The sequence below is a fragment of the Lepidochelys kempii genome, chromosome 12, assembly GCF_965140265.1.
Source record: "Lepidochelys kempii isolate rLepKem1 chromosome 12, rLepKem1.hap2, whole genome shotgun sequence".
In the NCBI taxonomy this organism is placed as follows: domain Eukaryota; kingdom Metazoa; phylum Chordata; order Testudines; family Cheloniidae; genus Lepidochelys; species Lepidochelys kempii.
This window is the reverse complement of record NC_133267.1, coordinates 4,269,371-4,293,826: the sequence shown is the minus strand read 5'-3', so window position 1 is coordinate 4,293,826 and position 24,456 is coordinate 4,269,371. Positions and strand designations below refer to the sequence as shown.

At 44.3% G+C, this 24,456-nt stretch overlaps 1 protein-coding gene across 3 annotated transcripts in view; it reads left to right on the top strand.

Annotated features, from left to right (window-relative positions):
- The window catches only part of GFOD2 (Gfo/Idh/MocA-like oxidoreductase domain containing 2), a 50,164-nt gene that overhangs the window by 22,923 nt on the left and 2,785 nt on the right, over window positions 1–24,456 (top strand). Inside the window, exon 3 of one of the 3 annotated variants that reach the window (XR_012154448.1) lies at window positions 21,790–22,779. Coding sequence is in view for 2 of the 3 variants with exons in the window: in XM_073307225.1 (XP_073163326.1) it covers window positions 21,790–22,688 (899 nt within the window). In the remaining variant the exon portion in view is untranslated. Of the gene's footprint in view, window positions 1–21,789; window positions 24,307–24,456 lie in introns of those variants that run through there. The other 2 variants (XM_073307225.1, XM_073307224.1) reach the window with 2 other exon arrangements.

Below are 24,456 nucleotides of genomic sequence, written 5' to 3'. Positions count from 1 at the left end.
GCAGCCACCTCTTGATAGAATGCCTCAGTTTAAGGTAGAAAGCAAAAAGAACCATATTTAACTGAAATGGCTTGGGAACTTAGGGAGGCAGAATATTAGAAAAACCCAAATTAGAATTTGTTCAGGACACCAAGAATACCTACCGCGCTGATCCTTTAAAGAGTTGCTCTGTGGAGTAGATAAAGAGGGAGCCATTCATTTGCTCTCTTGGGTGGGTTTTTACGTATTTGAAAGATAAAAGAGATCTTTGTGATGTAAAGTCCATCTGGTTTTGTGGGATAATGTGTTACAAATACATTAAATGTATGTTTGTCTTGAGGTAGACAGAAAAGGGCTCTATTGCTGTTTTGCATTTTTAGATAATCCACCTTTGTCATTCCTGGAGCAGGTGTCCTGTGACGTTGACCAAGTATATTACTATTACCATCTGCATACAGCTTTTCCATCTCCTTATCGCAAGCAGCGGGAGGATTTTTGTGTTTAAGAGCTTGTGTAAACAGGAAGTACCAAAATGAAGGAAAGCATTTTGGACTGAGTTTATCACATTCCTGCATAGACAGAGTTGTCACACGTTGGCAGGACTTCAAAGCAGGCAGGATTTCTTGAGGTTTGAAACATAGCTGGTCATTTAATTGTGATTATGATTGAAATTGGAATTTGCTCAGTCCCTCCCAAATGCCTGTGGAGGACAGGGCAATAGAGGAGCATGCTTCTAGTTATTGATTATACATCTCCATGAAGTATATCCACATGCACTTCACTTCACACTGTTCAGAACTCTTGAAGAGCCTGTAGACTAAATGACGCTAGGATTCTTTAAAATTTCCTTTGATAGACATTTTAATGTAGGACAACTAGCAGTACTGGTTGTGGTTGGATCAACATTGTCACTTGCACATTTGGAGGCAGGAGGGGCAAGCTGAAATGAATCTGGTATTTGTGAGAAGTGCTGGATAGACAGTTCTGGAAACTGCAGCCATGTCAGTTAATCACTGAATAGGTGCGTCAGGGATTGGGGTTGTAGGGTTGCGGAATAATTTTCCTGCAACTCAGCTGCCAGTGTGCACAAGACCTGACCTTAAAGGGACCACCCCACACAGGAGCAAGAGGGGGAGTTTATTTTGTATCGCCCTGAGCCTTTCTGCTGTGACTGGCCAGAAGTATGTGAAGTGTGATCTCAAAATTAAAAGATTGACCTGCCAGCTGCTTGACAGATTACTGTACAGCCTTCAGGTGACTTTTAGTCTCTAACAACCTGGGCCAGAGGTGGGCAAACTTTTTGGACCAAGGGCCACATCGGGGTGCGAAACTGTGTGGAGGGCCAAGTAGGGAAGGCTGTGCCTCCCCAAACAGCCTGGCCCCCGCCCCCTATCTGCCCCCTCCCACTTCCCACCCCCTGACTGCCCCCCTCAGAACCCCCGACCCATCCAACCCCCACTCCTTGTCCCCGACCACCCGCTTCCAGGACCCCCTGCCCCTAACCGCCCCTTCAGGACCCCACCCCCTATCCAACCCCCCAGACTGGTTCTGGTTCTCATGGGAGACTTCAGTCACCCTGATATCTGCTGGGAGAGCAATACAGCAGTGCACAGGCAATCCAGGAAGTTTTTGGAAAATGTAGGGGACAATTTCCTGGTGCAAGTTCTGGAGGAACCAACTAGGGGCAGAGCTCTTCTTTACCTGCTGTTCACAAACCGGGAAGAATTAGCAGGGGAAGCTAAAGTGGATGGGAACCTGGGAGGCAGTGACCATGAAATGGTCGAGTTCAGGATCCTAACACAAGGAAGAAAGGAGAGCAGCAGAATACAGACCCTGGACTTCAGAAAAGCAGACTTTGACTCCCTCAGGGAACTGATGGGCAAGATCCCCTGGGAGAATAACATGACGGGGAAAGGAGTCCAGGAGAGCTGGCTTTATTTTAAAGAATCCTTATTGAGGTTACAGGGACAATCATCCCGATGTGTAGAAAGAATAGTAAATATGGCAGGCGACCAGCTTGGCTTAACAGTGAAATCCTTGCTGATCTTAAACACAAAAAAGAAGCTTACAAGAAGTGGAAGATTGGACAAATGACCAGGGATGAGTATAAAAATATTGCTCGGGCTTGCAGGAGTGAAATTAGGAAGGCCAAATCACACCTGGAGTTGCAGCTAGCGAGGGATGTTAAGAGTAACAAGAAGGGTTTCTTCAGGTATGTTAACAACAAGAAGAAAGTCAAGGAAAGTGTGGGCCCCTCACTGAATGATGGAGGCAACCTAGTGACAGAGGATGTGGCAAAAGCTAATGTACTCAATGCTTTTTTTGCCTCTGTCTTCACTAACAAGGTCAGCTCCCAGACTACTGCACTGGGCAGCACAGCATGGGGAGGAGGTGACCAGCTCTCTGTGGAGAAAGAAGTGGTTTGGGACTATTTAGAGAAGCTGGACGAGCACAAGTCCATGGGGCCGGTGCATCCGAGAGTGCTAAAGAAGTTGGCGGATGTGATTGCAGAGCCATTGGCCATTATCTTTCAAAACTCATGGCGATCGGGGGAGGTCCCAGATGACTGGAAAAAGGCTAATGTAGTGCCAATCTTTAAAAAAGGGAAGGAGGATCCTGGGAACTACAGGCCAGTCAGCCTCACCTCAGTCCCTGGAAAAATCATGGAGCAGGTCCTCAAGGAATCAATTCTGAAGCACTTAGAGGAGAGGAAAGTGATCAGGAACAGTCAGCATGGATTCACCAAGGGCAAGTCATGTCTGACTAATCTAATTGTCTTCTATGACGAGATAACTGGCTCTGTGGATGAAGGGAAAGCGGTGGACGTGTTGTTCCTTGACTTTAGCAAAGCTTTTGACACAGTCTCCCACAGTATTCTTGCCAGCAAGTTAAAGAAGTCTGGGCTGGATGAATGGACTATAAGGTGGATAGAAAACTGGCTAGATTGTCGGGCTCAGCGGGTAGTGATCAATGGCTCCATGTCTAGTTGGCAGCCGGTATCAAGTGAAGTGCCCCAGGGGTCGGTCCTGGGGCCGGTTTTGTTCAATATCTTCATTAATGATCTGGAGGATGGTGTGGATTGCACCCTCAGCAAGTTTGCAGATGATACTAAACTGGGAGGAGTGGTAGATATGCTGGAGGGTAGGGACAGGATACAGAGGGACCTAGACAAATTGGAGGATTGGGCCAAAAGAAATCTGATGAGGTTCAACAAGGACAAGTGCAGAGTCCTGCACTTAGGACGGAAGAATCCCATGCACTGCTACAGACTAGGGACCGAATGGCTCGGCAGCAGTTCTGCAGAAAAGGACCGAGGGGTTACAGTGGACGAGAAGTTGGATATCAGTCAACAGTGTGCCCTTGTTGCCAAGAAGGCCAGTGGCATTTTGGGATGTATAAGTAGGGGCATAGCCAGCAGATCGAGGGACGTGATCGTTCCCCTCTATTCGTCATTGGTGAGGCCTCATCTGGAGTACTGTATCCAGTTTTGGGCCCCACGCTACAAGAAGGATGTGGAAAAATTGGAAAGAGTCCAGCGGAGGGCAACAAAAATGATTAGGGGACTGGAACACATGACTTATGAGGAGAAGCTGAGGGAACTGGGGATGTTTAGTCTTCAGAAGAGAAGAATGAGGGGGGATTTGATAGCTGCTTTCAACTACCTGAAAGGGGGTTCCAAAGGGGATGGCTATAGACTGTTCTCAGTGGTAGCTGATGACAGAACAAGGAGTAATGGTCTCAAGTTGCAGTGGGGGAGATTTAGGTTGGATATTAGGAAAAACTTTTTCACTAGGAGGGTGGTGAAACACTGGAATGCGTTACCTAGGGAGGTGGTGGAATCTCCTTCCTTAGATATTTTTAAGGTCAGGCTTGAGAAAGCCCTGGCTGGGATGATTTAGTTGGGGATTGGTCCTGCTTTGAGCAGGGGGTTGGACTAGATGACGTCCTGAGGTCCCTTCCAACCCTGATATTCTATGATTCTATGACTGCCCCGCCCCCATCCACACCCCCGCCCCCCTGACAGGCGCCCCGGGATCTCACGCCCCCCCCCGAACCTCCATCCCAGCCAACTGCACCCTGCTCCCCATCCCCTGACTGCCCCCCGGGGCCCACTCCCCCTTATCTAACCCCCCCCCGGCCCCGGCTCCCTACCACCTTACCATGCCGCTCAGAGCAGCAGGACTGGCTTATTGGAAAGCCTGGGAGGTGGGCGGCCGCAAGCCACGCTGCCCACGTGGCGGCGTGGGGAGGAGGGACAGTGGGGAGGGGCCGGGGGCAAGCCTCCCCAGCCGGGAGCTCAAGGGCTGGGCAGGATAGGCCTGCAGGCTGTAGTTTGCCCACCTCTGACCTGGGCTGTATATGAACTGCTGAAAGGCTCCATATCCCAATAATAATTCCCTGAGGTATCTAATGTGCACGCTCTTTCTTCAAACTAATATTAAAATGGCCAAGACTAAATGGATTACAGCAGAGCGAGAGCTCTGCTATAGTTAACCTTAAGACCAGCTTTCTGTTTAAAGCTCAACCCTAAGTGCTTTAAAATGTACATGGTTACTTGGATTGCTTTGAAATTTGATGTGCTTCATGGGGTTTCCGGGTTCTTTCATGGATCCAAATTTGGGGCCATTTGACCCAGGGTTTCCTAAAATGCAGCCGGGGGCGGTGGGGAGAGGAGAGACACAGACTTTTCTTAAGGCTGACAGATTCTAGCAACTTATTTTTGCTCACAAATAGAGATCAAACCCAGGGCTCAGCTCATCGCTCCAGGGTCCCAAACGCTTTAGGGTTACCCCAACAGAATGCAGCCCTTTGGGGGGAAATCACATTAAAATGTTGTTTGATTGGAAAAGTTTACTACTTTAGGCACACTAAGACTCATGAGCCTATTCTCACAACTTAAAGGTTACACTGAGCGTGCACGGACAAAGAGTTAACAGGATTGTTAGCCCCCATAGTTCCACATGTGGTGGGTAGCTCAAGGGGATCAGCAGTCGTACTTTGAACTTGACCTACCCAGGTAATATCAATTTGAGTCCCATGTTGGGCAGAAATTTGGAAAAGGCAGGTTGTGAAAATCTGCCTGTCAGGGGTTTTGGATTTGTTTGTTTTTTGGGGGCGAATGCAAGTAAAATTCTTTGAAATCTGCTGATGAAAATCACTATATAAAAGCTAGGTCTTTTGATTATTGTCTAGCCATAACATATCTGAGGTAGCATATCCACTGCAAGCCTCGGTGTGAACTAAAATGGTCTAAATGACCGTTAACGTCTATCGACAAACACTTCTTTTTCTGTTTAAAAATCTAGCAAATTAAATAGCAAAAAACTTCATTAACACAGATTTAAGGTTGCCCAGTGATAGTTCGTGCCCTTCCAAAACATCAAGTTCAGCAAAACAACCTTCAGAGAACCAGGAAATACAGAGTTAAGGTAAACGCCCACATAGAGTTAACTCTGCCTGTCTGGTGCTGGCAATAGCCACTAGTAATCCTCTGCAAACACTCCAGCTGTATTCACTGTGTTAGGTATAGCTGTTGAATGGTGGAGGACTAAGTTGGAGCAGCTTGGGAGAGCTGTGATTGTGATATGGGGAGATCTGGGTTTGCATTGTCTCTCTCCGCCCCCAACCCCCCGCCCTTGTTATCAAAGGGAAAACATTTACATGTACCTTGAGGTTCCAGTCTGCATCGTTTCAGTACAGAATTATGTAGCTTGTGTCAATACCAGGGCACTGGGAGCTTCTTGCCATAGGTATCCTCAGTAGTGAGGTGGTATAAGAGAGCAGTGTGTGGCTTTAATGATGGGCAGGGGAAATTATAGGTTTAGGGTAAAGGGGTTGTAGTGTAAAGGGGTTGTAAAAGGGTACAAAGTGGTTGTTAAATTTTACAAATGTGGTATTTGATCGGGGGAGCAGGCTCTCTGTTTGAGCATAGGGCAAGTGCAGGTAGCACCTGTCCATTACAGAGAAAAGGCAAAGTGGGAGTGTGTGTGTTATGGGCATACTGGGGCATCACTTGAAGAGGGTAGAGTTAAGGTTGCATGAGCATTTACCTTAACTGTGTAGCCCCTGGTTTTCCAGAAGGTTGAGTTTTGCTGAACTTGCCATTCTGGAAGGGCATGAACTATCACCGGGCAACCTTAACTCTGTGTAAACAACTTTCCTTGCAATTGAATATGAAAGATAGCTTGGATGTAGTATTTCATCAGAGAGATTCTACAATTGTCAGGACCCTGTATGTAACAGTTATTCTGCTGTGCAAATGCCTATATAATTTACCATTTCGCCTAAATCTCTTTGCCACACAATCCACAAAAATAACGCCTTCCAGTTCCTTGACATATCCACCCATTTCACTTTCCTTTCTGTAGGCTTTTATCACAAGGGGGAGTTCAGGGCTTTTCCAGCAGTGCTGCTGTTAAAGGACAGAGCATGAAACCGAGAGAGAGAGATCCTGGATGGTTCAGAACAGCCTGAACCATCTCCTAGAACGCATGCATACAGGACAGGTTACCAGTTATACTGGTATACCGGCCCTTGGGGACAAGCTTATTCCAGAACAGATAGCTTTTTTGATTTAGCTTAAACTTCTGCCAAAGTGACACAAACTGTCGTCTAATAAACCTTCTGTTTTACTGGCTGGCTGAGAGTCACGTCTGACTGCGAAGTTGGGGTGCAGGACCCTCTGGCTTCCCCAGGACCCCGCCTGGGCGGACTCGCTGTGGGAAGCGCATGGAGGGGCAGAGGATGCTGAATGCTCCGAGGTCAGACCCAGGAAGGTAGAAGGTGTGTGAGCTGTGTCCTGAAGATAGTCTGCTCACAGAAAGGAGACTTCCCCAGAGTCCTGACTGGCTTTGTAGGGAGCAGTTCCAGAGCATCGCCCAGGGACTCCGTGACATAACTTGAAAAGGAATCTGGTGTAGCTGTCCTGGTAATATAATGTGTTGGAACTTTTTGGAGGGATATATATATATATATATATATATATATTTTTTTTAAAGAGACCAGTCACATTAGCCTACAGCCCCTTTCCACTGTTTCATTCTGCAGAGTACTTTGTAAGAGACATCCTCTCACAGGCCCACCTGCTGTCTTGGCTCCTTGATCGCCCACATATTTTGGTTTTCAAAATATTTCATTCTCTGGCCGCTGCTCAAGAACTCGAACACTCTGTTCAAAACGTTTTAATAGGTGCAGTCTTTATAGGAACATGTATAGCTAAATTTCAGGGAAGACTTTTGTCTTCTCTCTTAGATCACGTTTGTAAAGCCCTTGAGTGCTATATAATTACAAAGTATTGAGCAAAACATTAAGCGTGATTTGCATGACATTTTGCATGTCTTGGATGTAGGTATTAACTAGGAAGAAGTATTGTTTTGAACACTTTACATTCAGCTTGAATTTTTTTACCTGTAATTCGATGTTTCTTTTGCATTCAGGGAATCATGTGGCTGAAATCTGAATCTGATTGAGTCAGAGTGTCTGCTTCATGTTTCAGACATTTTGTGAATTCAGTCGCTGTTGACCTTTTCGGAAATAGTAAAACACATCAGGCCACATTTGAACTCGTCACCTAGAGGTGAAAGGCTGTATGTTAGTGACAATGTCATAGTAACTGCGCCTGTATTCCCCCCTTTGTGGTACCTCAAGGACACCCACGTAAGGTTTCAGGATCCCCGCTGGTAGCTCTCTTAGGCCTTGCCTACACTGGCAAGTTTCTGCGCAGTAACTCCCGAGGTGAACACACGGCCACGCCACTGAGTGCACAGAAACTGCCCAGCTGCAGTGCTGTAAAAAACCACACTCCATCGAGAGGCGTGGAGCTTTCTGCGCCGGGGCTACAGTGCTGCGGGGCCAGTGTAGACACCCTGGTCGATGACAGCGCTGCGATTGGCCTCCGGGAGGTGTCCCGCAATGCCTGTTCTCGCCTCTGTGGTCATCGGTTTGAACTCTACTGTACTGCCCTGCCCTCAGGTGACCAACTGTGAGCCACACCCCTTAAATTCCTTGGGAATTTTTAAAGTCTCCTTCCTGTTTGCTCAGTGATGCATGCAGTGGTCTCAGCGCATCTTTCCAGGTGGCCATGCCCGCTCTGCGCACCAGGCGATCCCCCTGCTTTGAGCAATGCCGAGCTGCTGGACCTCATCAGCATTTGGGGAGAGGAGGCTGTCCAGTCCCAGCTGCACTCCAGCCATAGGAATTATACCTACGGACAGATTTCACGATGCATGACAGAAAGGGACCATGACCGGGACACACTGCAGTGCAGGGTCAAAGTGAAGGCGCTGTGGAACACCTACCACAAGGCATGGGAGGCAAACCGCTGCTCTGGTGCTGCACCCACAAGCTGCAGGTTCTACAAAGAGCTAGATGCAATATTCGGTGGCGACCACGCCTCCGCTGCGAAGGCGACTCTGGATACTTCAGTGGCTTGCGTGCCAGTCAAGAGTGGACCGAGCCAGGAAGAGGAAATCTTGGACGAGGATGCTGAGGAAGAGAGGGAACCAGAGGCAGAGGACAACTCAGAGGTCAGAGATTCATGCAGCCAGGAGCTCTTCTCTTACCTGGAGGAGGCTAGCCAGTCTCAGCTGTTGAAGCTTGGTGAAGCGCAAACAAGAGAGGAGGCCCTGGTAAATGGCTTTGATTTTGGGAATTTCTGAAGCAAGTTGTTGGGGGCAGAAGGGTTGCAGAAAGCAGGCTTGTGTCTGTATGATGCACATACCACCACATGCCTAGTCTGAGCTGCAGAACAGGGTGTTGATTGACTCCCTCACTTCACGGGAATCTGCCTCGAGATCTCCACGAAACCCTCATGGAGATACTGGGCAATCTGCTGCCGCAGGTTTTTTGACAGAGCTGCTTTGTTTCTTGCCCCATTAAGGGTAACTTTCCTGCACCACTCTGCTGTCACAGGGGGACTGACCATTGCTGCACACAGGCAAGCCTCATAAGGGCCAGGGCGGAAGCCGCAGTCTTGGAGAAGACCCTCCCTTGATTCCCTGCTCACCCTCAGCAGTGAGATATCTTCCATAATGAACACAGCCTGTGGAAAATGTGGGGACAGTAACGATTATAAGGCTCCCCCCTACAGTGCTGTCTCTTCCCAAGAGCCATGTGCCCAGTGTACAGTACGGTCCTGGAACACTGATTTCCCCTGCCACTGCAGTTACTCACCATGTTGGGGATCTTGTGGCTCGTGTGCTTGTCTGGGGTTAGCCAGTTAGTGACAGGTTTGTGAATAGTGGCTGTGTTTTAATCAGTGTTTAATCAGTTTGAATCAGTGGTCTCTGTGTTGCAAACAATACTGCTTCTGTAAAATGTTGCATTTTGGCTTCACAGATATGACCTTGGGAGCCCAGCCTCCCTCTTTGTTATTGCCCACTGAATGGCTGCGCAGAATTAGAAAGTGGCCATGAAGAACTAAAGAGGACTTTCTGTGTGATGTCATGATACAATCCATGGCTGAAAAACAGCATATGAAGGAGTGGCAGGACAGCAAGAAGAGGGACTGAAAGGAGAATGTGGTGCTCCAGAACGAAGGCACAGAGCAGCTCTCAAACATTATGGAGCACCAAGCAGACACGCTCCAGGCGCTGGTACACTGCAAACTGAGCAGCTCTGGGCTCACTCTCCTCTGCAGCCGCTGTCACAAAACTTTGCCATGCGCCCCCCCCAGACACTGCCAGCACGCTCTTATCAACCTCCTGGCTCCAGTCCGTATCCGCTGCATTCCACTCCTGCCCTGTCACAGTCCAGCCCTGTGGTCTCCCGGTACCCACTGCACTCAACACCCATCCCTCTGCTGAAATACAGTACCCGCTGCACTGTACTCCAGAGGACAAGATTGCATATGATACCTGGACATACACAAATCTTTAACCGTCCCGGGACCCCACCTCCTCCTGGGACCCTCCCTTCCCCCATCCCCCACAGTGCTGATGTGGTTTTTTTGTTTCTCTCTCCCCTCCAGTTGTTGCTTTTTAATAAAAGAATGGTTTTGGTTTGAAAGCAAACCGAGCCCTGCAAAGCAATAGGCAATTTTCTTGAATTGTCTACACCAGTTACCTCCTAGCATTACAAGCACTGCAATCCCGAGCACAGCAACATATCTTAGTGCCTTTCAGCTTCAAATTGCTGCCTCAAGGCATCTCTGATCCTTATGGCCCTGTGCTGCACCCCTCTAAAAGCTCTGGGCTCTGGCTGTTCAAATTCAGCCTCCAGGCGCTAAGCGTCAGTGGTCCAGCTCTGAGTGAAGCTTTCACCCTTCCCTTCACAAATATTACTGCGCGTACAGCATGCGGCTATAAGCATAGGAATATTGTCATTGGCCAGGTCCAGCCTCTCCTATAGGCAGCACTAGTGGGCCTTTAAATGGCAACAGCACATTCAACTGTCATTCTGCACTTGCTCAGCCTGTTGTTGAACTGCTCCTTGCTGCTGTCAAGGTTCCCCGTGTATGGCTATATAAGCCATGGCATTAAGGGCTAGGCAGGGTCTCCCAGGATCACAGTGGGAATTTCAGCTTCCCCTACGATGATCTTCTGGTCCAGAAAGAAAGTCCCTGCTTGCAGCTTCCTGAACAGGCCGGTGTTCTGAAAGATGCTGGCAACATGCACCTTTCTGGACTAGCCTGCGTTAATGTCTGAAACACAGACAATGATCCACAGGCGCCTGGAGAACCATAGAGCAATACCCCTTCCGATTAATGAACTCGGTGGCTAGCTGGTCTGGTGCCTGAATTGGAATATGCGTGCCATCTATCGCCTCTCCGCAGTTAGGGAAACCCATTTGTGCAAAGCCATCCACAGTGTCACGCACGTTGCCCAGAGTCACGGTCTTTCAGAGCAGGATGTGATCAATGGCCCTGCACACTTCTGTCAACACACGTCCGGTCGACTTTCCCACTCTGAACTGGTTAGCAACAGATCGGTAGCAGTCTGGAGTAGCCAACTTCCACAGTGCAATTGCCATGCGATTCTCCATCATCAGGGCAGCTCTCATTCTTGTGTCTTCGCGCTGCAGGGCTGGGCGAGCTCATCAGGCCGTCCCAGGCATGTGGCTTTCCTCATGCAAAAGTTCTGCAGCCACTGCTCGTCATCCCAGATGTGCATGATGATGTGATCCCACCACTCAGTGCTTCTTTCCCGAGCCCAAAAGCGGCGTTCCACGGTGGTCAGCACCCCTACGAATGCCACAAGCAATCTCGTGTCATAGCTACCGCGCGTGGCGAGATCGATGTCACGCTGCTCTTGCCTTTGTAGTTTAAGAAATAACTCCACTGTCACTCGTGACCTGTTAGTGAGACTGTCCTACCCATGAGGGTAGTCTACAGTTCCTCCTTACCTATAAGAGGTTAAGAAGCTCAAATAACCTGGTTGGCACCTGACCAAAGGAACCAATGGGGACAAAAGATGCTTTCAAATTTGGCGGGGGGAGAGGCTTTGTTTTGGGTTCTTTGCTTCTGTGTTCGTTCGCTCTTGGGACTAAGAGGGACCGATATCAGTCCATGTCCTCCAAACCATTCTGAACCAGTCTCTCGTATTACAGAAATTGTAAGTACAGCCAGGCAAGGCGTATTAGTTTCTTTGTTTTCTCAACTTGTGAATTTTCCCTTTGCTGGAGGGAGGTTTATCCCTGTTTTGTTGTAACTTTGAAACTAAGGCTAGAGGGGGTTCCTCTGTGTTTTGTGCATCTTTTGTTACCCTGTAAATTTAATTTCCAAACTGATTTTACAGAGGGGATTTTTACCTTTTCTTTTTTGTAAATAAAATTCTTCTTTTAAGAACTGATTGGGTTTTTGTTTTTTTTTCCCCTCAGTGTCCAAAGATCCAGAGATTTGGGTCTGTGTTCACTTTGTAACCAATTGGTTAGGATATTATTCCCAAGCCTCCCCAGGAAAGGAGGTGTAAGGGCTTGGGGGGATATTTTGGGGGAACAGGAACTCCAAGTGGTCCTTTCCCTGATTCTTTGTCTAAATCACTTGGTGGTGGCAGCGTACTGTTCAAGGACAAGGTGGAATTTGTGCCTTGGGAAAGTTTTTTTAATGTAAGCTGTAAAAATAAGCTTAGGGGGTCTTGCATAGGGGTCCCCACATCTGTACCCCAGAGTTCAGAGTGGAGAAGGAACCCTGACAGAGACCAAGCAGCATATTGGTCAACAGTGCGGGATCCATTCCTGTAGCCCAAAGAGGCAGAGCGCGCAGTACCCAAACCGTTGAAAGATGGCACCAATTGCGGACGGAAGCACAGGGATTGTGGGTTTTACTGTAGGATTTGATCTGTTTCTCTGCTTGTATGATAGAAATGGAGGTAGATCAGCTTTTTGGTTTGTATCAGGCAAAAAGGAAACTCTTTAGCCTGTCAAAGTATATGACATATTAGGGATCTCCTTTGGCTGACAAGCTGTTGTGAAAATCTTCTCATGGCCATCACACGCGGACTGTTTTAAAAGCTATGTCCGGTTCCACTGTCAAATGTACATCTGCTGGGCACTGATGCTTCCTTTCTAGGATTTCTGGCTGTTGTCTGCAAGTCCACAATTAGTTAAGCATTCCAGTTTATTCCTCTTTATTGTCTGTCTTCTAGAAGCATTATTTTTAAGTAGGTGGTGTACTGCTGTAGGTTAGTCCCTTCATTCTGGGGCCTGCTTTCCCTTAACAGGATATTATCCCTTCCGACCTCTCATCAGTGCATCTTTGAGCCCAGACTGCTCAGCCTAGAGACCAACGTTAATGCTTCTCCAATGGAAAATCAACAAGAGATACTGGGTTATGGAATATTAGGGGAGAGGAATTGGTTTGTGTAAAGGACGTAGATTTGAGATGAGATGGGGTGCAGAGGCAGAAAGACGCAAGACAGCTGCTCCAGGTGGTAGGTGCCACAAAGGAGAAGGCTCTTGCCTCAGCAATGGTGCATTTTTGAGGCTGGAGAAGACTGGGACTTGGTGAATGGGTAGGAGAATAGCGATCAAAGTCCATCTATGATTGCTTTTATTCCACAACAGGGGTAGCTCTTTTCAGCCCCAGTGCACCCCAGGCCCTTACTGGCAGGAGTCTTTCTTTAGGAATCCTACAGTGTAGAGATTAATGTTAGGAAGGGCTGATGTGAAAGCAAATAGCATTACAGGGGACTGGGGGGGAGGATGGAGTATGTATGATCTGAAAGTAATGGTGTTCCTCAGGGTCTGTTTTAATGACCAGATTATTGAAAACTCTAAATGTGATTAGTGCCAGGCTTGGATTACAAACCTCCTTTTGGAGGCTAGAAAGAGAGAGGAAGCATGACAGCTGGGATAGCAGAGAGAAAGTGTGTCATGGTGCATTTAATCCATATTCTAAGGCAAAGCGCCTTCTATTGTTCCCTTCTTCCTGTTTTGATGCCTGGTGGAATCTTATTTTTGTAACAGGAAGTGCATCACTTTCTAATCTCATGGTGTCAGTGACAGGGATTTTATTAAAAGCATCAAATCCCAATACCGCTCTCACTTGAGTCTCTAGTGCTAATGCTATCTGTCTGTCATCTGTCCTTTGTGTGGAGTCCATCTGACCTAGGAGGAAACTTTGCTGAGATGGGACTGAGGAGGCTACCTGCGCAAAGATTACCTTGCTCACAGGTGACTGTGAGAGATGCAGGTATTTCAAGGAAACATCCTGGAAGAAACATCTGGGACAAGTCTGTCTCCCCTTTCCTTCCTCCATAACCATTTCAGAGGATACATAAATCCTCCTGTGCATCTCGAAACTCGTTACCGTCAGTCGTAGCTCAGAGCAGTGTGATCCCCTGCAAACACCATCTGAAGGAAGCATAAGGAATACAACTGAATGGGTATTAATGAGCATATTGCAAAGTAGCTGCACTGTTACCCTCACATTGTAGGGCACCCCACCTTTACCCTTCCGTGGGCTCAAGGAATAACCCGGTTAATTTAGGCACTCACACCCTTTCCCAGTTCCTAGGGCTCAGGGCATAATTGTCTGCTGGTTTGCGGTGCCTTTTACCAGTGAAAGAGCCTTACGTAGTAATATCCTTAACCTCTGTTTATTAATAGTTACCAAAACAGAATACTCTTGTTAAGCATGCAGTGCTCATCACTCCCAATAAGACAGATGAACTTTTCTTGGTGGCTAGTTAAGATTAGATCATCCAGGGCTCCAGCTTCTGCACAGTATGATTGGCAGTGTGTTAAGGTCTGGCTGCTCTGATCGTGGGCTGTGTCCTGGAGTTAGGTTCCAAAGAACTTGCCTTTTGGACCCCACCGGTTTGTATAGTTAAAACTTGAGTTCTACTTAGCTATACCTTAACCAACCATTTTAAACTAAAGTACTACGGAACAGTATTTTTCATCAATCCTAGTCCATTATGAAATATTTCCTTAACCAATCATATGCCACCACTGTAGTTGATTTAAATCTTGCAAAATTAGTTATGCAGCAGACTGAAACAAAGAATCGGACAGAAACCACACCCGATAAACAATAGAGAAATAGGGACCAAAAAGGCAAAAAACAATGAAGTAGTATAGATTTCACAGTCACAATGGTTGAGAAGTGGTTTCTTGCCAGACGGAATGCTATAGAAGTTTTCTTTAAACATGTTAAGATCTGTTTCTTTACGTGGTGATGGTGGGTACTCTTAGGACAGGAGCGCCGTCTTAACAGCCCAATATTACATTGTTTTGATGCAATTTAGATGGAATGTGAGGATGAGACTCTCTGCTTCTTAGTTTCTGGCTGCTGGGGCTCCTTAGTGCAGACAAAGGCCTCAGACCTTAAAGCATTGGGTTCGCTCTCAGAAAGATGCTGCGTTAATCTCTTTAAACAGTTTTCTTTACATTATTTTTGACAATTTCGTAGTGTCTCCAAGTATCTGTGAAAGTGCGTTTCTCCATTTAGACATCGGTTTTCATTATCTTCCTAAAGTGAGAGGGACAAGGTGATGAGGTAAAATCTTTTATTGGACCTACTTCTTTTGGGGAAAGAGACCGGCTTTTGAGCTTACACAGACAGAGCTGTTCTTCAGATCTGAAGTGAGAGCGTTCGTTTCCAGACAGTGTTTTCTACTGTCTAGTTTTCAAGCAGCTCTTCTTTATACAGAGCAATGATCTCCTGCAATTATCTCCACTGAGACTCAGCTGAAACATATTGATTTTTACATTTTACCAAGACACATTATCTGCAGTGAGCCAAGAAACTACTTCACAACCAAAGAGAGCCTCTTGCCCTGTACACAGATCAAAAGGAGTCATTTCAATTATTTTTTGTAGTATTCGGTCGGTGGAGGATCCCTCCCATACTTGTTTGCACCTTCCCCTTTAATGAAGACTGTAGCAGACAGATACTTTTGTTTAGCTTGAAGATTGGATGGTACTCTGGAGCTCATATGTTGCTCCTAGACCTGGCTAAATTAAATCAGAATAGTCATTCTTCAGCTTTAGGGCTAGTTACAAATAATCTTTATAGCTATATCATGATGTAAACTTAATACTAATCTCTTACTTGCCACCCCCCAAATCATATTGCCTTCCATTCCGATAGCAACTTTTAACCTGAATGATTAAAAATGCATTACAATACATATACATACCCCTGAAATGCAGGATGGTGTAAGGTGAGCAACAGTGGACACAGGGACAAATCACTTCCCATACAGAAAGTATCTTGACATCTTTTAATACCCACACAGAGCAGACAGGACATCTGCTTTCACAGTTTTATCTGAGTGACCTACACACAAGCAAACTGCATGGGACTGAAAGCAACTCCGAATGGAACACGCATAATTTATTACAGTAGAATGATGGGAGATTAATGTATTAGGCAACAAACGTTGCCTAGCCAGAACCTATTAATAATTCCTGTGATAGATGCTGGCTTACAATGACCTCAGGATTTTACCGCCAGGAAACTGTTGTCCACCATAGCCGTGCCACTGCTCTTTGTAGGAAGGGAAGGAAAGAGCTGGTAGCAAAATCAGAGATGCTTGATCACTGGAAAGATTTCTGCAGAAAGCTGACTTAACTAGTTCTCTGGTCGCTAACCAGAAATGAGAGTTCAGATTTCTAGCCCCTATACAGGGGAGGAAAATATCGATCTGACTTGTTCTAAAGTGTTAAACTCTCTTCTTGGTCGGTCTAAAACAGTTTAGGATTGTTTCAGTAGGGTATAAACTTCTTCTAAATAAGATGCCTTACTGGCAGAAACCCTATTTGGACCAGATTAAATCATAGAAAGATGAAAGGATTTTAAAAAAATATTTAGTCTGTTTACTAACCAGGACACTGTTTTGGAAATTCTTGGCCTGGCTTTTGTTTCTCACATGTAGGATAATGATTGTTTATGTTAAAGAGTTGTAGAAATGGTATCATTTGATTTTTTTTCTTCCTCCCTTTTAATATCCAATTAAAGGGATATGAACATAACTGAGACTAGTGTTTCCTTGTTCACTGTCTAAGTAACAAAGGATTTGAAGTATGGATCCACTCAGAAAAGTAAGTCTAAAGAAGGCAGCTTCTTGTGCACAAGAACTAGACTGGCTGTGTATTCAGAGTCAGAGCTGATCCTTTAGTGACAAAACTGAGTCTTTATTGTTTTTCTTCCTGTGAGCCCTGCAGAGACAATATGGCTAAATGTGAGTGAAGTGGATTCTGTTCCTCTTGGCATATAATGAGTTATTTACTGTGCTGTAGTTGGTGAGTACAAGCCCATTCAAGGCAGTGGAGTTACTGGTGACTGTGTATAAGATAGAAAGGGCCTAGTTTGACTCAGATCCCAGGCTGAATTTGCACATCTGGCAGTCAGGAAAAAACTCAACAGTTGTTCACTTGTAATCTGAGCACCTTTTGAAACAGAAATTGGGAAGAAAAACATGGAGCCCTTGTCATAACCATACAGCTAACAGTAGCCTCCTTACCTGTAAGGGGTTAAGAAGCTCAAATAACCTGGTTGGCACCTGACCAAAAGGACCAATGGGGAAAGAAGATACTTTCAAATCTTGCGGGGGGAGGATTTGTTGTGTGTTCTCTTCGGAAGCAGAGAAGCATCAGGTCAGAAAACTCCTTCTCCTATAAACCATCCTAAAAGTCTCTCATATTACAAAAATTGTAAGTAAAAGCCAGGCAAGGCGTATTAGATTATCTTTTGTTTTTTGCTTGTGAATTTTTCCTTTCCTGGAGGGAGGTTTATTCCTGTTTTTTGTAACTTTGAAACTAAGCCAAGAGGAAGTTCTGCTGTGTTTGAATCTTTTGTTACCCTGTAAAGTTAGTTTCCATCCTGATTTCACAGAGGTGATTTTTACCTTTTTTTTTTTTTTTAAAATAAAATCCTCCTTTTAAGAACCTTACTGACTTCTCTATTGTCCTAAGACCCAGGGGTTTGGGTCTGTGATCACTTTGTAACCAATTGGTTAGGATATTATTCTCAAGCCTCCCCAGGAGAGGGGGTATAAGGGCTTGGGGGGATATTTTGGGGTAATAGGAACTCCAAGTGGTCCTTTCCCTGATTCTTTGTTAAATCACTTGGTGGTGGCAGTGTACTGTCCAAGGACAAAGAATTTGTGCCTTGGGGAAATTTTAACCTAAGCTGGTAGAAATAAGCTTAGGGGGGTCTTTCATGCGGGTCCCCACATCTGTACCCTAGAGTTCAGAGTGGGGAGGGAACCCTGACAGCCCTATAATCCCATTTATATTGGGAAGAAAAACATGGAGCCCTATAATGCCATTTTTAGCAGCTTTTAGAATCGTGTTTCAACTGCTGAAAAGCCTTTTGATCATTAGATGTGCTGTCTTGTTTCTATCCATAACTAACTAAAGTTGCATTTATTCAGTTCCTTCTGGAAGAGACTTAAAACTGTAGAAACCTGAAGAATATTTGGATTACCACTCTGTGTCTGCGCAAGAATTTGCTATTTGGCGAAGAGGTGTTTACATTCTTTCAGATGACTACCAGTGACTAGTGTGTTGGGACACTATTGCAGTAGTATATTTGCACTGATGAGTCCCTAAGTGTATTTATTAGAAATAACGTTTTAGAAGAGTCTTTAACTTTGTTGTAAAACTTTTCATGGTTTGAATTAGACATATAATGGCAAGTGCTGATTTCTGTTCCTATTGTTCCTATTGGGCAAGAGGAATCAGTCTGTTTAAATGTGTCTGGAAAGTTTAGAAAACCTGGATTACATGGATTTATTGTTAAAGGGTCTAACTAAAACCCACAGAAGTTTTTGAGGTCTAAAAAATCTGCCTTCAGTGAGATTAAAGAACAATCATCTGTTTAGTTTATCCAAGAGAAGGTTAAGAGTTGACTTGATCATGGTCTGAGTGCCTGTACAGGGGAGGAGCTCCCTAGTAGAGGGCTCTTTAATCTATCAGACAAAGGCATAACAAATTTGAATGGCTGGAAACTGAAGCTTGACAAATTCAGGCTTAGAAGTAAGGTGCACATTTTTAACAGTGGAGGATAATTAACCTTTGGTAATTAACCAGTTTACCATGGTATGTGGTGCATTCTCTGTCACTTGAAGCCTTTACATCAAGACTGGCTATCTTTCTAAAATATATTCTCTAGCTCAGTCAGAAGTTAATGGATTTGATGCAGGAATTCCTAGGTGAAATTATATGGCCTGTGTTGCAAGAGGACAGATTAAATGATTACTTTGATCGCTTCTGACCATAAAATCTATGAAAAGCAAGGACATTCTGAGATAAGAACCAGAATCCACTCCAAGTGTGGAAGGGCTTTAAGACAAATGGCTGCTGTCACTTGCCTTACTTTTTTTTTTTATTTCTTATGCCCAAAATGCTGAAATTTGAGTCTGACACCTGTTAATGTTTTCAGGTTTTAGGCAGATCTCTAATATTAAACGATGAGCTACTGCTCAGTATTTCATCAGAATAGGCATTGGGATAAGGATGAAACTATGCTGTTGAATGATAGAGAATGGAGAGTTTGGTTGAAGTTTACAGTGGAATTGTATGTGCTATATACTATTTTGTAATCTATGAACTTGCATGTCATGCACATGTGTACACATAACAAGGAATAGGGTGAAGGATCCAAGTGTATGTTGAAAGTGGGTATTACATACAAACGAACATAAGAACAGCCATACTGAGTCAGATCAGTGGTTCATCTATCCCAGTATTCTGTCTTCCAACAGTGGCCAGTGCCAAGTGCTTCAGAGGGAATGAACAGAACAGGGCAATTGTTGAATGATCCATCCCCTGTTGTCCACTCCCAGCTTTTGGCAGTCAGATGCTAAGGACACCCAGAATATGGGATTACATCCTCGACTCTCGTGGCTAATAGCCATGATGGACCTTTCTTCTGTGAACTTGTCTAATTCTTTTTTTAACCCAGTTATAGTTTTGGCCTTCACAAAATCCCCTGGCGACGAGTTTCACAAGTTGACTGTGCATTGTGTGAAGAAGCACTTCTTTTTTTGTTCTTGTTTTGTTTGGGGTTTTTTTGTTTCGTTTGTTTTAAATGTGCTGCCCATAATTTCATTGGGTGATGCCTGGTTTGTATGTTATGTGAAGGCATAAATAACATTTCCTTATTCGCTTTCTCCACAGCATTCATGATTTTTATATGCTCTTTCATACCACCCCTCATACCACGTCTCTCTTCCAAGCTGAACGGTCCTAGTCTTTTTACTCTCTCCTCACGCGGAAGCCATTCCATCCCCTTCATCATTTTTGTTGCCCTTATCTGTCCCTTTCCCAGTTCTAATATTTCTTTTTTAAGATGGGGTGACCAGAACTGCACACAGTATTCAAGGTGTATTCAGTGGCATTATGATGTTTTCTGTCGTCTTATCTATCCCATTCCTAGTGTTTAACATCCTGTTAAGGTTTTTTGATTGCCACTGCACATTGAGCAGACATTTTCAGAGAACTCTCCACAATGACTCCAAGATCTTTCTTGGTTGGTAACAGCTCATTTAGATCCCATCAGTTTATATGTATGGTTGGGATTATGTTTTCCAATGTGCATTACTTTACATTTATCAACATTGAATTTCATCTGCCATTTTATTGCCCAGTCACCCAGTTTTGTGAGCTCCCTTTGTAACTCTTCGCAATCTGCTTTGGACTTAACTTTCCTGAGTGATTTTGTCTTGTCTGTAAATTTTGCCATCTGTTGCCTCATCTTTAGATTATGTATTAATTATATTGATTACTTACGAATCCCCAGTTATCACTTTGAGGGTTGACAGGTTCTTGTCCCAAGATCAGGCCCAGTATTATTTAAATTATTATATAGTTGCGAACCCTGATGTGCATAGCTGTAACACTCACACTATAGGTTTCACACTATAGGAACTCTTTTATATTTACAAATATAGTTTAATACATTTAGCACAGTCACAAACACTCCAACTTAGTAAGATAGATAGAGATACGACAGAATGTACATCTGCACATCAATATACTCTCACCATCTTCTGTAGAACAACCTGAAATGTCAGCCATCAGCTTCCTCATCACCATCACCTTCCCTATCATCACCAGTTCCCCTCATTCTGGCACTTCCCAAGGACTGCATCTCTGTCTTCTACCACCCCCAGGCTGGGATGCCACTTTTATAATACGTTACACTGACGCCTCTATGTTTGATGCATATTCAGTAGGGGATTTTTCCCCTTTTCCTTATTTGTATTTCCTCACCTTACTAATGTTGGAGTGTCTTCTTCCTATAGGTTAGTATATCAATGATCTCAATTTCTTATTATATACATCAGTTCATTACCATGGCCCTTTTGTGGTTAGGTATCACATTTTTATTTCTGTCCTAACCAGTCATTTTGATTCTTTCCAACTTGTGGTACCTGTTAAGTTTAAAAGGGTATGAATTTAGGAAAGGCCTTATGCCAACCTGCTTCAATGCATCCTGTATCTAGCTATTGCAAAGGTCGCAGCCACATATGGACCTTATGCTTTATTTCATCACCATCTCTAGTTGAAAGGTCTCAAACATATGTATGCTAACTTTGTCCTAGCTTAACATACAAAATGTGGCTTGTAGGTCCCTTGTGTTACAGCCAAAATATAAACCTATTATAATAAAACTAATAAAACCCATAAACTTATAAGAAAAGTCTGTTTGTTTGTTTGTTTGTTTATATTTATAGAGATATAGGCAAGCAAGCAGGCTAGCATTAGATGTATCTTATGTACTGGTTATGTACATCAGTTCGTTTCCAGGACACTTCTGTAGTTGAATCATGTACCCATGGTCAGAACTTCTCCTTAAACACTATTTTCAGCTCCCTAAATACTTGGGGTTTTTCACTGGGCCGTTTATCTGTTCAAAGTTTGTAGGCCTCAAGCCTTATGCTAACCTGTTGAAGCTAATGTCTTACAGGATACAGGCCTGTAGATTTCTTGCATTACTGCTGAAAATAATGCAAAGCAGAATATAATGCAAAACAATGAATATAATAAAGGCAAGCTATCCCACTGGGCTACATGCCTCACTCTTTACCCATTTTTCCAGATCATTTATGAATATGTTGAACAGCACTGGTTCCTGTCCAGATTCCTGGGGGACACCACTATTTACCTCTCTCCATTGTGAAAACTGACCATTTATTCCTACCCTTTCCAGTGATTGTTGACAATGCTCTGTATGTTTTATCTTGGCACATGCTTCTAGACAAAACAGTTGACGCTATTTAGTAATTTTAAAAAATGAAATGGAATCTGATACGTGCCTTTAGCTTAATGGCACAAACAAAGTGCCTTCAAAGCAATATTTTGCCTCCATGGAAGAATTTTGCCTCTATGGAAGAATTTTCACGTCTTTCTTGTTGTCTGCAGGTATTGGGAAGAATGTGATCTGTGAGAAATCTGCTACCTCTGTGGATGCCTTCAGAATGGTTACAGCTGCCAGATATTACCCCAAGCTGATGAGCATTGTTGGTAATGTCCTCCGTTTCTTACCTGCCTTTGTCAAAATGAAGCAGTTAATAGAAGAACACTACATAGGCAATGTGATGATCTGTGATGTGCGAGTGTACTGGGGAAGCCTGCTCAACCACAAGTACAACTGGATCTGTGATGAGTTAATGGGAGGAGGTGGACTGCACACAATGGGCACCTATATTATAGACCTCTTAACTCATCTAACCAGCAGGAAGGCAGAGAAGGTCCATGGCTTGCTTAAGACTTTTGTGAAGCAGAACGCAGCTATCAGTGGAATCCGTCATGTCACTAGTGATGACTTTTGCTTTTTTCAGATGCTTATGACTGGAGGTGTCTGTAGCACTGTGACTCTCAACTTTAACATGCCTGGGTCATTTGTTCACGAAGTCATGATTGTTGGGTCCACAGGTCGTCTTATCGCTCGTGGGACAGACTTGTATGGGCAGAAGAATACAGCACTCCAAGAGGAACTACTGCTTACAGATTCTCTGACCATCAACACTGGCCTTCTGGACAAGGGATTTAAAGACATCCCCTTGCTGTACCTGAAAGGAATGGTGTACATGGTGCAAGCATTGAGACTGTCTTTCCAAGACCAGGAAGACCGTCGGACATGGGATCACAAACCAGTCTCCATGGCAGCCTCTTTTGAAGATGGTCTCTATATGCAAAGTGTAGTAGATGCCATTAAAAAATCCAGCAGGTCTGGGGAGTGGGAAGCTGTGGAAGTGATGACTGAGGAACCAGATGCTAATCAAAACCTTTGTGAGGCACTTCAAAGAAATAACCTATAAAATATAAACATTCCTGGTGTCCATTATGGAAGATGAGAACAGTTGAAGATGTCCAGACGTAGCTATAGAAGTTTCTCAGTTTTTAGGACATGTAGGTTCTTATTTAATACTTTTTGTTTTTTCATACTTGTGGGTAAAACATGCCATGGTCTGATGAAACTGTTCCTTCCTGGGCAGATTCTTTTGTTTTTAAACTCATTTGGAGAGTTTTAAATGTTTTTGGGTTTTGGTGGGGTTTTTAGTTTGTTTTTTAAAGCTGAATTTCTGTTTTGGAGATTGTTAGGAAAACTTGAATTGCCCTTTGCACTTGCAGTAGCTAAAATGAAGCGAGGGATCTTTTGTTGTTGGATTGTTGGGGGACAGGACACAGTCCCTCTTGCACATAGTTCAGTTATTTTTACAATTTTAATCTGAGAGCAAGTAGAGCAAGATCAGGGAGTATGTACAGCTCAGCTGTTCTTGCTCTCTCTACTAGGACTTTCACTGACATTTTTTAGGTTTATTCTTCAGCTTGTAAAACTTTATTAAAGAAAAGTGTAATGATATGGCAAATCTCTAAACTCAAGTGTTAAGAAGAGTAGAAGAGACAGAGCCAAGTCTGTAAGATATAGATCAGGCTTAGTGTTCTGCACGTAGTGAGTGTGCTGAATGTTTCAAATTAATTTAAATTGGTGTCTAATTACCCCATGGATTCTCCATTGACATTATTGAGAGAGTCTCTGCCGCAAACATTGGACGAGTTAGAATGCTAGGATGAGTTCAGCTGCTGTTTCATCTGTGTGGCTGTCGGTCCTCCATAGTAAATACTTAGGAGACTAATACCTCACGTCAACTTTTTCCTGCTACTTCCCTCCCCCAGGCCAATTGTGATTTGTGTTCACTGCCTTGGCAGCATGTGTGCCAGATCTACATCAGTGTTTCCAGTCCTATGTGACATAATGAAACCCCCAGTAGCTTGCCAGGTGGTGCATCTGGGTTCCGTAATGTGCTATCTGTTTGATAATGAGACTGGAAGACATTAAGCCTTCTAGGAACTTGAACCTGGATGAAAAAGTAGGAAATATGCCATTACCATACTCTTCTGTGCCAGCAAGGGAATCACTAGAATACACAGGCCCTGCTAGGTAAAGAAAACGGTGACTGAATCATTAGGGCAGTGACGGCCTTTGGTTTGGGTGAGCCTGTTTTAAATCATGAACACTGGATAATATTACCCCTCCACATACACACACCTTATAATTTTATACCCAGTGGGGAAAATTTGTGCTGCTTGCAGATCTTGAATGAATTTCCAGTCCATCCCAGAAGTATGTTTGTTCATTAGGCTGTCATGGAAAAGGAGAGAATTTTTATTGAGTTTATCTTGTTTACTTGAATGTTTTAATGTTTCCCACTAAGTTTTAACCCTGTATATTTATATAAAGCATTAACATGCAAACATAACCTTTTCATTAAATGGTCCTTTCTAAAAAGTGTGTCACTTGTTTTCTACAGCAATAAACATTTAAGTTGGCTGAGGACAAACTTTCATAGAGCTGATTATTCTTTAGACAAACTGAAAAGTCCCCTAAAAAGGTCACCAGGAGATCATTATTTTTCTGTTACTGGCGCAAACCTCTCCTTTGTAACTTGTAGAACCATTAGTATCTGTTCATTGCGACAGTCCACAGAGATCGGGCTAGTTGCTGTCTGAGGAATTCCCTTATTTTGGTGCTGCTTTGTTCTCCGGTGAGACTAGGATGTGAAAAGGGGAAAGGTACTCCTTACC